The 18,234-nt window shown below is 31.8% G+C and overlaps 1 protein-coding gene across 6 annotated transcripts in view; it reads left to right on the top strand.

The window, feature by feature from the left end:
- Nucleotides 1-18,234, top strand: part of LOC105217390 (protein GDAP2 homolog) — a 78,397-nt gene that overhangs the window by 52,493 nt on the left and 7,670 nt on the right. For 5 of the 6 annotated variants that reach the window (XM_054233088.1, XM_054233089.1, XM_011192368.3 and 2 more), the window contains one exon: nt 109-203. In XM_054233088.1, the coding sequence (XP_054089063.1) occupies nt 109-203 (95 nt within the window). Of the gene's footprint in view, nt 1-108; nt 204-8,485; nt 9,741-18,234 lie in introns of those variants that run through there. The other variant, XM_029043533.2, reaches the window with a different exon arrangement.

Genomic DNA, 18,234 nt, shown 5'->3' on the forward strand with positions numbered 1-18,234 from the left:
AATGAAAGAGATTTTTTTAAACTTATATTTATATCTAGGTTAATGTAAGCTATGATGCTTTAACAATCCTTTTAAAAATTATATTTAATTATTTTCACTCACTTTCAGATCGATTTGGACAGACAACATTTATTGGGCAATCGAAATCACGTTGTTGAGAGTGTTATTGCCGATGGCCTCGAAGGCCTGGAACATCAAGAAAGGTGAGTGTTATTAATTTATATTTAATAAGATAAAACGTATAACCTTTCACATTCATATTTTTCCTAGAAAATAGTTAATTTATGCGATTTTCTAGCGCAATGTCTATAATAACAAAATGTTGCTCATACGCCCTTGCGCCCAAATTCGACCAACTAATTTGCATTACTCATACGACCGGGTGGCTCTGTTTCCAGATTTCGGAGCATATTTGTAGCTAGTTAGATATTTCTATACCACTTTTATTATGTTTTTGAAACAGTATATATATGTATATAGAGGGTTATTGGCGAATTTGGCTATATTAGAGTTATTTTTTTAAAGGGACACTCATTGAGGTTATGTATCATAAATTCGATAAATAAGAACTACAAACATATATTCTCTTTTTTAGGGCAGCTAGTAAATTGTTAGAATATTTTTTATAGAAAATTGGTGTCAAATCTAACCAAAATTTGATTTTTATGCCCTTTAAAATAACTTTTATTAAAATATATCTAAAAGGAATACCCTATATTTATACTCTCGCAACAAAGTTGCTAGCAACAAAGTTGCTACGAGAGTATTATAGTTTTGTCCACATAACGGTTGGTCGTAAGTCCTAAAACTAAACGAGTTAGATATAGGGTTATGTATATCAAAATAATCAGGGTGACGAGAAAAGTTCAAATCCTGATGTCTGTCTGTCCGTCCGTCTGTCCGTCCGTTCGTGCAAGCTGTAACTTGAGTAAAAATTGAGATATCTTAATGAGACGTATTCCTTGGCACCATAAGAAGGTTAAGTTCGAAAATGGGAGTAATCGGACCACTACGCCCACAAAATGGCGAAAACCGAAAACCTATACAGTGTCATAACTAAGCCATAAATAAAGCTATGGAAATAAAATTTGGTACAAAGGATCGCACTATGAAGGGGCATATTTGGATGTAATTTTTTTGGGGAAGTGGGCGTGGCCCCGCCACCCAATATGTTTTTTGTACATATCTCGCAAACCAATAGAGCTATATAAACCAAACTTTCTGCAGTCGTTTCTTTTAGCCACTTCTTATTACAGTCCAAAAATTGAAGAAATCGAATAATAACCACGCCCACCTCCCAAACAAAGGTTAGGTTGAAAATTACTAAAATTAAGCACATACAATATATGTATACGTGCATTCGTAACTCATTCAAAAATCGAAAAAAAAATGTCAGCTCATATCAAATAACTGGAAGTACGCTAAGTCTAATACAAACTTTATGTATTTTTCTATTATTACATGCGATGTCAACAGCAAATGTAATAGAATCCGCCATTGTACACACGTCACTTGTGTTATGTAATATAAAAAGAATATAATTTCTTAGACGTCAGACGTCAGTTGAAATAAATAAATAGACACTAAATAATGGAACAGAGTCCACACTTCGCATGCAGTTGGCATAACAATGAAGAAGCTTGTAAGGTGGGCTTGAGTTCGAATGGAAACGAGCTGTATATTATCATATATATTAAATTGTGACCCATGGACTTTTAAAATTATTGACTTTTAAAGTTTTTTGAGAAAAACCGTTTTCTGAAAAATTCTTACAAAAATATTTTAATTTTCTAAAAATCTTATTTTCGATATTTCTGTAAAATTAATTCGTCTAGAAATATTTAATCTCCAACCACATTAACTACACCGTTACATAAAACCGTTAGCTAAACAAAACCATAACATCTCTCGCTTCACACAGCCACTGGGTTATAATAAGCATTTCAAGAAGCTAAAAAAGAGGCGTCAACTTTGTCTCGTCAAGCATTTTCCATCCAACACAATGCAACAACAACAACAGTAAACATTATTATTTCACTACTTGCATTACACGAGGTTAGCTCATTAACTATTTAATAGCATATTTACAGTTAGAGCAATTCTTTCTTAGCCAACGCCATTAACCGTTCTGACCTTCTTGTCGTCATTGCAAGCGCTGACAGTGGTTTTATTTCTGAAAACTTATTAACGGTATTTCTAAAAGGAAATTGTAAACAAACATCGTTGCACTATAAATAGGCCTTGTGCTATTTTCGTAAATCAAATGAGTGTGTGTGTGTGTGCTTTTTTTTCTTGACTTCACTAACGGTCATTCAATTATACTTGTGTCACGTTCTACATTTGTCATGTCAGCGGTTTTAGTCGTCTAACGGTGCATAAGCGCTGCTCTAGCGATGCCTTGAGAAAATCAATGACGTTAACAAGAGCTGCGTGCCAATAGAACGTTATTAGTTACATATATACATGTATGTGTCTATATGTATGTATTGTGGAAGGAGGTGAGCGGGTTGAAGTAAAAGGATTTCGCTTCATATTTGAAATGTATTTTTATATGTATGTACATATGTATATATAGACCGCAAGCAGTGTTGTGACAAGCCTCTCGTGCACTCCGACCAACTTCGGTTTTTCTAATGGTGACGTCATTGCATGCGTGCCGATAATCGGTGACGTCACGAATAGAGTTATTCAGTGTAGCACGTGGCAATATATACATATATTTGAGTATATTTACGTATGGATTTGATTATAAAATACATACATACATACATACATACATAGATACATATATATTTATATACATTTTTCCTTACGTAAGCTTTCAGCTACCGAAGAATTTCAATTATTTTATGTTGATACTAAAATATTTTATTTATTAGTTATAATAAGAACTTATTACTCAGCTCCATTGCTCATGTTTTCTTAAGATACAAATGTAATTCTAAATTCTCATTTTCTCTTTAGCTTGCTCATATAAGAACAAGAGTGTTAAATCTTATACTCCTAAACTTCAAAATTAATCCAATTATGACACATTTGAAGCAATTGTAATGAGAATTTATAATTTAATTGTTTGCACTTGCTTCCTGGATTTTTTCACATCTCTCTGTCATTTTGAAAGGACAGATGATTAATGAATAAAGCGCACAAATGTCATATTCACTTTACTTTTTTACTAAAAATTAAATTTATATAAAGGATTATTCATATAAAAACCGCACAAAATTTAAAAAGCAATAAAAAAATATCAATATCTGATTTCGGTACAATGACCACTAATTATATCAAAATACATAATATGTGTATAATTATATACAGATATATATGTATCTGTATCTTTTTGAATATACAAATATTACAATGTATGCATTCGGTGCGTTTATTTGAAAGCTCGTTTGTGCTAATTAGCATTTAGATCGTTTATAATGCGAGTGAATGCTTAATTGTGATGACATTAAAGTCGATTATTTGCGTTATCGATATGTTGATAAATCGAAAAAAAAAAATTAAAATAAAAATTTTAAATCTGATAGAAATAAAATTTAATAATATAATATTTAAAAAATAATAAAAACAAGTACTAAGTCCGGTCGAAACCGAACATTTCATATTCTCGCAATTTATTGATGTAATTTTATAAAGATGTATGGGATATTTGACATAAAATCCAGTTGAATAACAAAAATCAGTATATATAGTATATGAACGCTGAGGTAACTCCTGAACCGATTTCACTCATTTTCACCACCAAGGTACACTATATGCTCACTTAATTTTGTTAAAATATCTCACATATTAACCGATTTATAAGGTATTAAGCCCATCGTATTTTTGAAAAACCTATAATTAAGTATATAGGAGCTAGTGGAAGTTATGACCCGATTTTAACCATTTTTGACTGCGACTGCAGGAAGTTTGGTTTATGTAGCTTTAGAAGTTTATGAGATATGTACTAAAAACCTATTTGGGGCGGGACCATGGCCACTTAAAAAAAATTACATCAAATTATGCCCCTTCCTAGTGCGATCGTTTATGCCATATATTTTACAGTCATAACTTTATTTATGGCTTAGTTAAAACACTTAAAAGGTACAAAATTAATTTAAAAAATTATAAAAATTAACATTTTATACTCTCGCAATTTATTTATTTAACTTTATTTATATTATATAATACACAATTTTACCCACATATTCGTCATATATATTGTATAAAGCCTATTAAAAGTTGGAAACCCTAATATTATTTTAGAAGCACCGAGGTCCTCATGTTCGATATATGGGGTCTTGAAAACCTATGGACCGACTTCGGCGCTTTTTAGAAAGGGGCTGCCACACTATAAATGCAGAATTTATGCAAAGTTATCTTCACTAGTGCTTACTTTACATATGTATATATTGTAATGTAAACGATTCAGATGGACTTCAAAGTTCTGGTATATAGGAAGTAGGCGTGGTTGTGAAGCGATTTGGCCTATTTTTACAACATATCATTAGGATGTAAGGAAACTATTACAAACCAAGTTTCATTGAAATCGGTCGAGTAGTTCCTGAGATATGGTTTTTGACCCATAAGTGGGCGACGCCACGCCCATTTTCCATTTTGTAAAAAAATCTGAGTGTAGCTTCCATCTGCCATTTCTTATGTGAAATTTAGTGTTTCTAACGTTTTTCGTTAGTGAGTTAACCCACTTTTAGTAATTTTCAACCTAACCTTTGTATGGGAGGTGGGCGTGGTTATTACCCGATTTCTTTCATTTTTGGACTGTATTAAGAAGTGGCTAAAAAACACGACTGCAGAAAGTTTGGTTTATATAGCTCTGTTGGTTTCCGAGGTATGTACAAAAAATCTATTTGGGGGCGGGGCCATGCCCACCTTCCCAAAAAAATTACATCCAAATATGCCCCTTCATAGTGCGATCCTTCATACAAAATTTTATTTCCATAACTCTATTTATGACTTAGTTATGACACTTTATGTGTTTTCGGTTTTCGCCATTTTGTGGGCGTGGCAGTGGTCCGATTTTGCTCATTTTCGAAAGCAACCTTCCTATGGTGCCAAGGAATAAGTGTGCCATGTTTCATCAAGATATCTTAATTTTTACTCAAGTTACAGCTTGCACAGACGGACGGACGGACGGACGGACAGACATTCGGATTTGAACTCCACTCTTCACCCTGATCACTTTGGTATATATAACCCTATATCTAACTTGTTTAGTTTTGGGTGTTACAAACAACCGTTATGTGAACAAAACTATAATACTCTCTAGCAACTTTGTTGCGAGAGTATAAAAAAATTATAAAAAATTAATACAAATTGATGAAATTAAAAAAAAAAACAATTATAATTAAACATCTCAACCCTCACGAGATTCATTTATAAATATCATCATACCTATGCTCACGTACGTGCTTTCATTATGCAAGAATACTTCCAATCATACAAACTGATAATAACATCGATGAGTCACACACACAAGGCGGCTCTAACGAGATGCACTTACGTTACTCGGAAGGAGCTGCAGTATCAAAATAAAAATCCCAACTCACTAAGTAGGGAGTGCCAGCATCAGCAATTTATTTCGAAGTGACAGGAACTTTATTAGGTTAAAGAATTCTTCTGCATCATGGAAATTTTTCAAACTATACTGGCACGTGCGTGCGAGTTAAATTTAAGAGATGCCATTAGTCAGTGATTTTTTTCAATATTTTCATCATTATTTTTATGTAAAAGAAGTACTTGAGAAATTGAGAGTAAAAATTAAATTAATGAATGAAAAAGCCTCAAGCAAAGCAATAATTCCCTGTAACTCTTGTTCATCATACTTGTACATGCACCGTTATCTATTTAATCCACCGCACAACATTTGACCACTTTAATCTCAGATGACCATGAGCGGCATTGAAGCGCAATGGCCCTTCACATACATACATAACCGAAACAATCGATAACACACTCAATGCAAATTGTTGCAAGGCAATGTAATGCAATGCCAATAGGCATTTGTAATGTTTATGCAAATAGCAACAAATTTATTGAAACGAATAAGTCAAATGTCGAAAATAAATGTGGCAAGGCCATTTTGGTGCTCATCATTCACTCGTTAAGCTGCAAAGTGGCAGTGCGCAGGACACTAAAGAGCGTAGAGCAAAATTGCTGAGGGTATATTGAGAGTGGCAATGAGAGCATTAGCTGTTATAAGCATGAGAGGGATGAGAGTAGGTGTATGAGAGAGAGATTTATACTAATATATGGTATAAAGTTTTTTTTTTGTAGAGATATTAGGGAAATGGTTTTTTAGACTCGACAAATCGCACTGAACCTACTGGACTAGTTATACATCCATTAGTTCACGAAAGTGTTCAAAAAAGTATTTTTAGTCTCGATCTCGCAAAAACGAGGACAATCTGAAGAAAGTGTTGAGATGACTCCGCTTTGTCTTCTTCCAGGCAGCTTCTGCAGCTAGCAGCCGATAAAATGTTTAATCTAACAGCTGGGATCATGATCAACTAAAGTTCATATTAAATACAGCTGTGTGTCCAGAAACATAAATATATTTTATTATCTTCTATATCTCCCAGTTCGGGGCTGATTCTCGACTGCATCGAAAAACTTAACAGGGTGTGCAACAACAACAGTTTAATCTTGTTCTGGATACCAGGATACAAGACAACGAACTTGCAGACCAACTAGTTAAAAAGGCCGCGGTTGCTATGCCGGTAGGGCCGGAAACCTACATTGCTGTTGGTCGGCATGTTCTCAGAAATCGACTGGGACTTCGCCACTGCAAACTGTTTCTAGCGAGGTACAATCGTAATAGGATCAAACAACAAATTGCGCCCCCATAAATAAAATGACAAGATGATAAGATACTAAATAATTATTTTTTCATAATGTTCTGGAATACTTAGGAAAATCTACTTTCATCTACTTTGGTACTAGGTATCTGAGAATTTTGACCCAATGGGTTTATTTATTAGTTTTCAGAGTAATGTTATGCAAATCTATTAGTGGCTTGTAAGAAATTATAGAAGTTTATTCTCAGTTAAAAAATTCAAGGGGTATGCGTGGACAAAACGTTCAGAAAGCTATATAAAAAACAAAGAATTTGTAAAAATTGTTAGAAACGAATAAATAGCATTTTGTAGTGATTTCTATATCAATCCATTTATATTGAACTATTTCAATAATAATAATACTAAATAATGGAATTTGTATAAAAAAATTTTAATGAAATTTTTGCTTAATTTCTTTTTTTGAAAAATAAACTCCAAGTTATGTTCAATAATCACGCTGTATATTTTTTTATTTATTTTCAATTTTTTTTTTAATATAAATTAAAAATATAAAAAAAAAAAATTTATATCAACAGTTAGTTAAAAATTATTTACACTTAATTTTATTTATTTTTTTATTCTTATTTGCTTAATTTTTTTTTGGAAAAAATTAATTTAAAATTCATTAATTTTATATTCAAAATATAATAGTCACCCTGTTTATTTGGTTATTTATACGTTCATAATATTTGCACTTTATTGCAAGCGAACATTTAGACAGCTGTTGTACGGGAAAATAAACACAAAATATACGTAAACACACATAATTTGTAAACCTTTTGTATTGTTATTTCACGGCAATAATTTAAAATTTGCTGAACTTATTGCGCTTAACAATACAAAATTCCCAAAAAATGTTAAGAGAATGAAACAATTAAAATATATTTATTTATAATTTAAACAAATTATTTTATATACGAAAAATTAATATAAATTCACATATAATTTCTTAAAAAAAAATCTAAAAAAATGCAATATTACAAATGTTGCTCATACGCCATGTTGTTTGTGATACCAAAGGATCTGTATGTTACTCATACGCCATGGACACCCCATGTGTTGCGTAGTTAGTTGACATGAAATTACGCAGCAAAGCGCCTAACTGCAGAGCACAAATATAACAAAAACAAACATTTACTTAATGCCGGTGTACGCAGCAAAATTTCAAAAAAAAAAATGGCGGCTTTGGCTCATATAATATACTACTACTACTACCACTATGGAAATATGCTACTACTACTTCAGATATATGTGTGTTTTACTTTTCACCGCTCACCTGCTAGAGCAGCGGGCTGTATATTTCACACTATGCTCAGCGCTGGCTTGCTCTCTGCTAACTCACTGCTGTTCAGCTCTTCGCTGCTTTGCTCCATTCCTTTGTTTTTGCGCCTGCTCTACTCTAGTTTTACTCAAGTGAGATGTCATTTTTATATTTTTTTGTTGTTATTTGCAAATTTTCACATTCTCGCCTCAAGCTGAGACATCTCTCGTATTCATCGTCGCCTTTGTTCTCCACCGCCAAATCTCATTACGCTCTCGTCAGCTCGCCGTTTGCAGCGCGCTTAGTCAAGTTACTAATTTCGGCTGTTTGCTGCTGCTGCTCTACATCAGCGTTTTTCTTGTGATTTAAACTTTTGCATTTGCGCTGAATGCGAACAGTCATCTCGTGCTTCTCAAACCATAAGCTAGTCAAAGAAAAATCTTTCATTTCGCTTCAAACGCATGAAAATACTAATAATAATTGCCAAATAGACGGCGTAGCAGCTATTCACAACGAATTATTGTGCAAAAAAAAAACAATTTTATTTTATTTTTTTTTTGGCTTCCAAAAATAAAATTTTGCTCGTACAAAAACAACAACATACAAGCGTTTTGCGTCAAAGAAAGTGTGTGCGGAAAAAGTTAAAGTGAATTTCATAGTGTTGAAAAGTGTTTTTTCGGAAGCGTTGTGGGCAGTGAAATTGTAAATAAATTACAGTTATAAAGCTTACTGCTTGCTGATTGCTGCGAAAGAAGGGTGTTCAAGCATTGATTTTTCACACGGCATATAAAGAACCACCGAGAAATTTGTTTGAACTCAGCGACGCATTGTTCAATATTTATTGAATTCGATTTGTAGGCGATTTGATGCGTGCTACAATAACAACAACAATACAATAAAAGTGATTCGACCGCCCAAGAGACAAGTGTCAATCAATAGCAATAACAATCAATAACAGCCTGCTCATACTATATACGTGCAACGCATCATACATTAGTGCATTGTATAGAACACACACACAGGCTTACATATATATACATATATACATACAGACAAAAATAAAGTATATGCCGATAGTTGAAGGCAAGCAAAAACTTATGTGATTCAGCAAGGCAACTAATAACATACAACAACAACAAACACACACCCGACGAACAATAACAAAACCAGCTAAGACACTTGTGCGTCTACGTAAGCCAGTCTGTGGAAAAAAAAAGACGTCAAAGTGAAGCCGACGCAGGAAAAGAAATTTTCCAACGCGACGCCAAAGTGACGCCACATACCGTTACGAAAAATATAACTGTAAAAAAAGGAAATTTAGTATACAGCCAAGTGGCGCCTTACGCACTTCAAACACCACCACCACCTGCACCCTCCGCACCCCTCCAACGACACGAACACTGAGCTTGTGGTGTATATTTAATTGCATTAAGGACACAGAGAAGGGCAATAAAAGAACAAAATAACGACAATAATAACAAAGCAAGAAGAGCAACAACAACAATAACACCAAAAACAACAAATATGGCCATGATTGAGGGTATGACAAGCATAGATTTGGGCACAAGTCCCATGCAAGAGACAACGGCAGACATGAACGATGTGATGCCAGATGAGCCGATCGAAACGCCAGAGGAAAGGTCAGTAATAAATACAAGCACAAAAACACACATACATACATACACATGCGTACATATACAAGCGCATTTACACCTAGTATTTGTGGGTGTAGCGAATGCGCGGCAGACATCGCAATGGGTGGGAAATTGTATTGAAAATTTAAGTGATTTTTCTTTAATTTGTGAAAGCTTATTGGTTCATGGTGAAATATGTTACATATGCATGTCTTCATATAGAAGAAATGCGCAGCAAGTGAGTGGGTTCGCCAATTTGCGTGAGTATGTATATGAGCCAAAGCAGAGCACGTAGTCTGTTGATTATTAAGACGTAGGTAATTGGTATTGATAGTTGAAGCAGTGAAAGGATATTTCAGTTGTGTATATATACAAACAAGAAGTATGTATTTAATTGTGCTTGAGTCATCGAAAGACTATGGCTGTTCAGTAGATAGTTTATGCATATATAATAATATAAATACAGGTGTGGTTAAACTTAAATATAATTACTCTATACTCTTTAGAGAATATTTAAGTGAAACTAAACAAAACTATTGTATTTACTGACTTGAAAATTCATATTTATTTCATCTTTTTACCAATTTGTCCACGATTTTTGTAAAAAAGTGCAGTAACAGAATTTACAAACAGAAACAAAATTTCATTTTTATTTTTTAATTTAGTGTTAAAATGTATAATTTAATATTCTATGTTATATTTTTAAAAAAATATTTTCTGTTGTAGCGAGAAACGGAAACAGATTCGGTAACAGAAACAGAATTGGGAACAGAAATTTATATTTTTTTATTTTAAATTTTAATATCCATAAATATTGATACAATCATGGTATTGGATTTCATATTCCTTTGTTTCTAATAAGTTATTGTGGAAAGTCATATGCAAAGTAAACAGAAACAGAAAAATAGTGTATTCTAATACTGGATACAAACAAAGTTATCTGAGCGGACTTTCAATATTTATTTATAGCGTAAAAATAGTGATGCATACCACATAATCCCATCCAGCAAAAATACAATACATTACTATCTACGCCTTATTTGGCTCTGGAGAATCAGCAACAGAAACAGAAATATGTGATATGCCAACTTTTTTGTTTATATAAACAATTTCTTCGTCATTCTGTGTAGTTTATACAAAATTCCTACAAAATTTTAAAGTTATATAGAAAATACAGTGCTCTTCAGTGAAATAAGAGCACTAGAAAAAAAAATGTAGTTACTAAAAAAAAAATCATAATTACATTCCAATTAAAAAAATATATTTTTTGTATAACACTATAGAGTAATGAGGATTCATTGAACTTCTTCCGCCTTTCATTCAAACAAGTCTTTGCAAAATATGAAAATTACAGCTTTACAAACAGTATGAGAAAAACTAGTGCCAACAATGGCAATAAAGCGAACATGAAATTCATTCACACATATCTACATTTGAATACAATGAAAGTGAAGTGTTATAAAAGCTTTGTATATAAAAGTTACAGATATAGTACGCTATATATCGCTGTAAAGACTTCTATAACCATTGGATACAGTCACATACACATTTGTATGTGTAAGTGAAAATTGAATTAAATCGCATCAGTGAAAATCAAATGACATCATGAAGCCAACCACTATTCCGTCACACACATTCTCACGTTTGTTGTGAAAAAATTATATTTCTATTAATTATTCAGAGTTAATATTAAACTTATTGAGAGTTGAGGTGATAGTTTAATAATAATTTTCTCACCTCTTTCTCAAATGTCGATATTTTCATACTGGAACTATAATTTTTTTTTTAGTATTTTCTATACTTCATCGGCATATTTTCTTAACTCTCGGTTAAATTAACCTTCACTTTATCTCGCGATTAATGTCCGGGTTCTACATTTGTTCGCTTTCAAAAGTCATTATTTCCAATATTCTAACTGACCTTTATGCTAACTAGTGCTTTAACCATCAGATAAAATATATATATATATTTTTTTAGAACATTCTGCTTCTAAGATTTGAATAAGACATGCTCTTATTACATCTGTATACACCAAGTGTTCAGTTCAGTAGAGGCATTTAATACAGTAATTCTAATGAACCGCGACTAATAATCTAATTTTTTGCAAATCGGCCAAACGCAGTTGAACTGAATCAAATTTATTTAATCTAAATTCATGTAGAATATATTGAACTCAGTAATGAAAGGGCAAAAACCCCAACACACAACTTCAAACAATATTGGGTTTGAGCCAGTTTATACGCATATTTTATAAATCCACTGTAAACAAAAGAAAAATATAAAGGAAAAAATATATTTTGTTGGATTTGCTTTGCAACAAAAATGTTAATTAATAAAAATAAAAATTTACAAAAATTAAATTTCAATAAAAAAATCCTAAAAAATATTTCAAAAATAATTTCTAAATTTCTAAAACAAAAACCTATACTAAATTTTCTACAAACTCAAATTAAAATTCAAATATTCACATTTATTCGCTCGTTTCACAAATTTTCTATCAATCCACCACGCCATTAAAAATTTCAAGTGCAGCTGTTTGCATTACAAGCGTGCGTTGACATGTTTGTTTGTGCACTTGTACACTCGCTTAATATTAATATTCGACATTACTCAGTTCGACATGTGCAATACAAATTACGAATTATGTTCCAAAAATACGTTTGAATTCATTTAAAATCAATTTTATTACAAAATGAAATGTATAAATACACACACTCACATATATTATATTTAGCTCCGCATGTGTGGAATGTGCACTCAACTTGCACTCACTTTGCCACCGCGAGTGTTGTTATGCCTCAAGTATTTTGAATTAAGTATAAAACAAAAACAAAATATTTTTGCGTGCGAAAATTATAGCAAAACTTCGCTTTATTATTAGCAACAAAAAGAGATATATTTGTATGTGTGTGTGCATATTTTTAATTGTATTTCGAAAATTGTGTGCTTTCATTGCATTCACATTGAATGGCTTTATTAATTAATATGTGAAACATATAGGAAAAATACTGCTAGTTCACGCATTTGGTCCATTTAGCGAAACTGTATTAGTTTGCGTGCCTTTTCCCGTTAATTATGCATTATTTATCAGTTATTTCCACCGGAAGTCATGGTGCTCTAGCACTAATTGCTGACTTTTTCCATGCAAAAGTGCATTTTCTATGACTGTAAGGTTTACTGGAGTGCATAATTATTGATAACATTACTTTGTGTGAAATGGAATTTATCGATATTAAATAATCGACTTTTTGTAGATAGGTTACTTACGTAAGCCCCTTATGTTTTTGAATTTTAACAAATTGACAATTCTGAAATCAAATTGTTTCTATCAAATCCTTGCCATTTACTCACTTCAAATTACATATTAGTCCACTAAAAACAAAGTAATCGATTTTTATGAACAATTTTAATTTTTTTGTAAGAAAAATATTATGATAATCCGAAAAATCGTTCAATTCTTAAACAGACGATAAATGATTACTAAAATCGTCCATGACAGCTGCATCTATCGATAATTATATTTGAATTAATATTGACTATACCATACTTATAATTGAAGTATATAAAAGTTATCGATAACACAAATATTATATTTATTTGAAAAGTGAATTTAAATTGATAAATAAAAGTTATTTACTATAATAGAAGCTTTGATCGATTATTATAATATGTATGCTAAATTATTTGCAATTAAATTTACTTTATTAATCGATTTATTTAACAACGATATATTATACATCCACTTACGCCGATTGCTTTGTAAATATTTACTTGTTCAGTATTAATTTACAAAATCCATACATATTATATATATGGAAGTCAAAATAATCGATTAATGATAATCGATAAATCGATAAATATTTAAATATTGCATTTTTTTTAGTTTTTAACTTCAAATAAACCGAAAGTCTATGATTTGGGGTCAGAAAAAAAATAATAACTGTTTTTTATAGACAATAAAAACGACTTTTTATAAAAAAAATTAAAAATTTATTTTTGTAGGAATAATAAAAGTAACATATTTTTAATATATGGCATATTATCTAAAAAATTGGATTGCAAAAAAATAAAAAACAAATTTCAATTATATAAATAAATGCTCTTCGTGTAATTGAGTTAATGAAAAATAGAACTACACTTGTAATTATGTAAGCACATGAGGATGATTCATAAATGCTATTGTTTGTATTTCTATATTATATACATACATACATATGTATATAAATGAATAGAAGAATATGCCTGCATTTTTGTGTGTAGACCCCACTTGTATGGAACATAACCGCCCATTTATTGAAGAAGACTATTATTATTGACTTCACATGTGGTTCACCAAAACACAGCAATTAGAGAAACAATTGTATTTATGTTTAAATAAATGTGTATATGTATGTATGTGTATTAAAAACAGCGATAAAAATAACAAAGTTGCAAATTCTGGTGAATCTAAAAATATTTCAAATCAACAAAATTACCCATACATGGGAACTCGTAATAAATGTGTATGTATGTATGGCAAATGAATTCAATAACTGTAGTCACACGCCAAGCATTTGCGCTAAAAATGGTAAATAAAAAGTATTTTTTTAATGTGAAAACTAAAATTCATACACAGACATATATACAAATTTCTCAAAAATACAAAAAAAAACAATTAATTTTTATTATTCCATTTTCTCCGAGCAGTTTCATTGTTAAAGTTAGATTTGAAAATAAAATTTTGCGCAAATAAACAACAAAAAAAAAAAGAATTTAATAAGCGCTTACGAGCGAATCAACTCAAATCATTAACACTCGAAAGCCCGGTAGTTGCTCGAGCAAATAAACCGCAGATTTAACTGTTTCTGACTTTCCTACCGCAATTTAATAACCGCAAAAATGATTTACTCACTTGCTTATATTTGCTGATTTAATTAATGACTGGCATTTTATTGCTCGCGAATATTGCTCATTCACACGCGTCGCGCTAGTTAGTGACCGTTATTGATCATACGATGATTACACTTTGTGATGGCAGCTGTTTTTTTTATTCTTGTTTTTGTTTTTTATTCTTATTTAATTATTTTATTTTTTGGTTTTTTTTTATTTTTGTTGATGGCAATGACATCTTTGTGTATATTTATCGCTGATCACTTCTAAAAGATGTCGTTCGGATTGAAAGAGGGCAATGTATTTAGAGTAAATTTTTAAGGAACAGCGTTGCCAGATTTTCGTTAGAGTTTTTTGAATTTCTAGAACTGTTGCAACAATATCAACGAACTTCTTCGTCATCATAATAACTAAACCAATCCACTATCTATAGGCCTGTTAATAACTGTTCTGACGACATCTCTCCTTTCTTCTACTATTTTTACTCCAGACTCCAACATCAACTAAATATAACAAAATAAAAATATTGCTGTTAACTTTGCTAGAGCTTTGTTGGAGCTTTTTTTCTATATAAGAGCCATACAAATTATAAACAATCTACAAACTTTTTGAGAAACTTTTTCATTTCGGATATATCCTCAGAGGTTTTTTTTAATATAATTTTACCTGGTATACAATAATTAAATACTAACAACAATTCTATTCTAATAACTTAAAAATAATAATTAAAAGCTAAATGTTAGAGAAATTCATTTGCTGCTACAGTTGCCTTGCTAAGTCTGAAGGCCTCTTACGTTTCAGTCGTTTTTCTCGTTCAGCAGTACCGATGAGTCTGGATGCCTCTTCATTTACGTGCTGTATAAGCCTCATTTCGTGAGTCTTTGCAAGTTTGGTTATTTCTTTTACTACTGAATTCATACCAAGGAGCATTCACTATACTTCTTAGTACCTCATTTTGGAAGCGCTGAATGCAGGCAATACAGTTGAGCTCCGTTGATTATATATAAACAGCTTGTTTGCGATTGAAAGCGTGGATCTCCTACTGACCAGATGGTAAAACTTAGCAAATTTTAAATCAAGCTCGCACGTTTTTTTTTTCTTGACATGCTCTTTCCAGCGAAGCTTAGCATATAGGGTAATTCCTAGGTACTTAGCATTATTGTGATGTGGTATAGGAGTACCATTTATATAAATGGGATGGTATGATGGTTTTTTTTAAGTAAAGTCTACGTGCATTGATTTGGAATCGTTTAATTTATCCTCAGAGGTTGTCAAGAGGCAATCGCGTTAGAAAGAAATTGTCGTGCAAAAATGTACTCAATAGATGGCGCTGAAGTAATAATTGTCTTTTTTCATTAAAATCTTGAATATAAAAGTATATTTTCCTGAAAAATATTGAGAATTATGATACTCCATCCACAATAAAACTCTTGAATATAGGGAATAATTAATTGTCAATTAACGATCGTAGTTTTAATCCACTGAATTGTTAATCGCACTAAGTTTGATTGCTTTGATGAGTGAAATACAACTTTTCGAATCTGTAACAATGAAAAAGATATATTTAAAATATAATTTCAAATTCACAACAGCAACAAATAACCTCAACAAGTTGTTTAAAAATAAAACGTTGTTTGCATGAGCCATGTGTCAATCCGAAAGCTCAATCAACATTAAAAACAAACTGTTAAAAATTTTAATTCCATGAAAATGCAAATATCCTGCGTGTGACGCAAATGCATAAACCCAATTGTTACATTAAATATCTTTAAAAATTAAAAAATAAATAACTTCCGCAATTCGGTGTGAAAAAGAACTCTTTGGGATATAAAAAATCTGCATGCACTCACTTAACGACCGCCGAAGTAACACACCATTTGCGTCACAGCGATTTGGGTGCGGAAAAAGTTTTGCGAAATCAAATGAAAAGACATACCAAGATTTAGCATAATGGCTTAAAAAGTTGTGACGTCAAAAGAAAGTGCTTAAGAGGTGTTTAAAATTACTTTAACAACAACACGGCATTTAATTAGTAATAACTGCATAATTGGTTGACCAACTTTTAAAGAGTGGTGAATCGAATATTGTATTGGTATAAATAGTATAAACTGGTATAAAAAAGTAGAAGAACAAGCGGTTATAAATAAAATCTTCACATAATCTCTTTTAATGAGTTCAGTTGGATAACTTTATAATTGATTTCGACTATCGATTGTTTGACAAGAGAGCAGTGGATAAGCTTTTAGCTAGTTCTGTGACGTATCGAACAAGTAACTGGTAAAAGGTTATACTTAGCAAGTGGTGAATCGAATACTGCAATTGGCTATTCTTAACTAAATTAACACAAATAAACTATTTGAAGGAGGTTAAACGCTCGAAACTAAAAAAATTATTGTACTTAAAGTAAAAAGCGATGGCAAATAAACTACAGACCACCAACTAAAATAAATCAACTTGTCTGACGTCACACTGCCGAAAGTCAATGCACAAAGTGACTTACACTCCGCATGCTAATATATTATTATTTATTTATCCATTTAATTTCGTCACATCCATTTACATGTCGTAGCGAAATAAGGCTTTGAGTGATGGTTAAACGATTGATAACAATGCAGACGTCATATCTTACAGTTGCGTGTTGTGCAAAAATACAAATCTACATTTGTGCATACTTATTAATATTATGTAAATATTTATTTTAGCAAGCGGCTAAGCAAGCTTACAAATTAAGTACGCAGCATTAAGAAGTGAAATATTTTATACTTAATTTTCACTGCATACTTATCTATGCTTAACTATAAATAGAATACATGTACTGTATAGTATATATGTATAAAAAAAAAAATTTTAATGTGTAGAAGGTCCCGAAAGGTCACACATACTCAGTACCCTCCGCAGTATGAGTAAGTTTGCATTTAGTTGATGCCATAATAGCCGTCACATCAAGGCCGGCAGAATAAAAACATTCAAGTCATAAGTGTGTGTGTGTGTATGCAATGAGTCAGTTGAAGATAAAAATTCTGCAATGCCGTAAACTGGTGTAGCATTATTGCTGAGGATGTGATTCAATATATATTCAACATTGAATTAAATTGTGTTCTCGGAGGCCCAAAAAGTACTAAGATTTATTGATTCTTTAACTTCGATGTAATAGCAAATATCTCGACTACATTACAAATGTATTATAATTTTAAAGTGGTGACAGTGAAGAGTTCAGAGAAGTTGGGTGGAAGTTTCCTATAACCTCAAATTCAGGCTTTCTTAATAGTGCATTGGCTATCAGAGATATAGAGAGCTTCACATTTCATATATGGGTTAGGTTAGGTTAGGTTGTAAGGCTGTTTCCCAAAGGGAAAACACACATAGACTGTAAAATATAGTCCTTTGTGAAGCCTGGATCCGCCTTAGATTAACAAATTAGGAGTCGACAAAGCGCCCTGAACCTACTACAAATCTGCAGAGATTCTTAACTTCTATATTCGCTATTTCGCGAGCCTGTTCTAAAAAGTGAGATCCAAGAAATCTCTTTCTTACAGCGTGGATCCCAATGGGGCAATGACCAGTAAGAACCTCTACGACTAAGGAGAGGTGGGGTTTACTTAGGGCGAAAAGTTCAGTAGACCTACCGCGG

This window comes from Zeugodacus cucurbitae, chromosome 6 (assembly GCF_028554725.1).
Source record: "Zeugodacus cucurbitae isolate PBARC_wt_2022May chromosome 6, idZeuCucr1.2, whole genome shotgun sequence".
NCBI lineage: Eukaryota > Metazoa > Arthropoda > Insecta > Diptera > Tephritidae > Zeugodacus > Zeugodacus cucurbitae.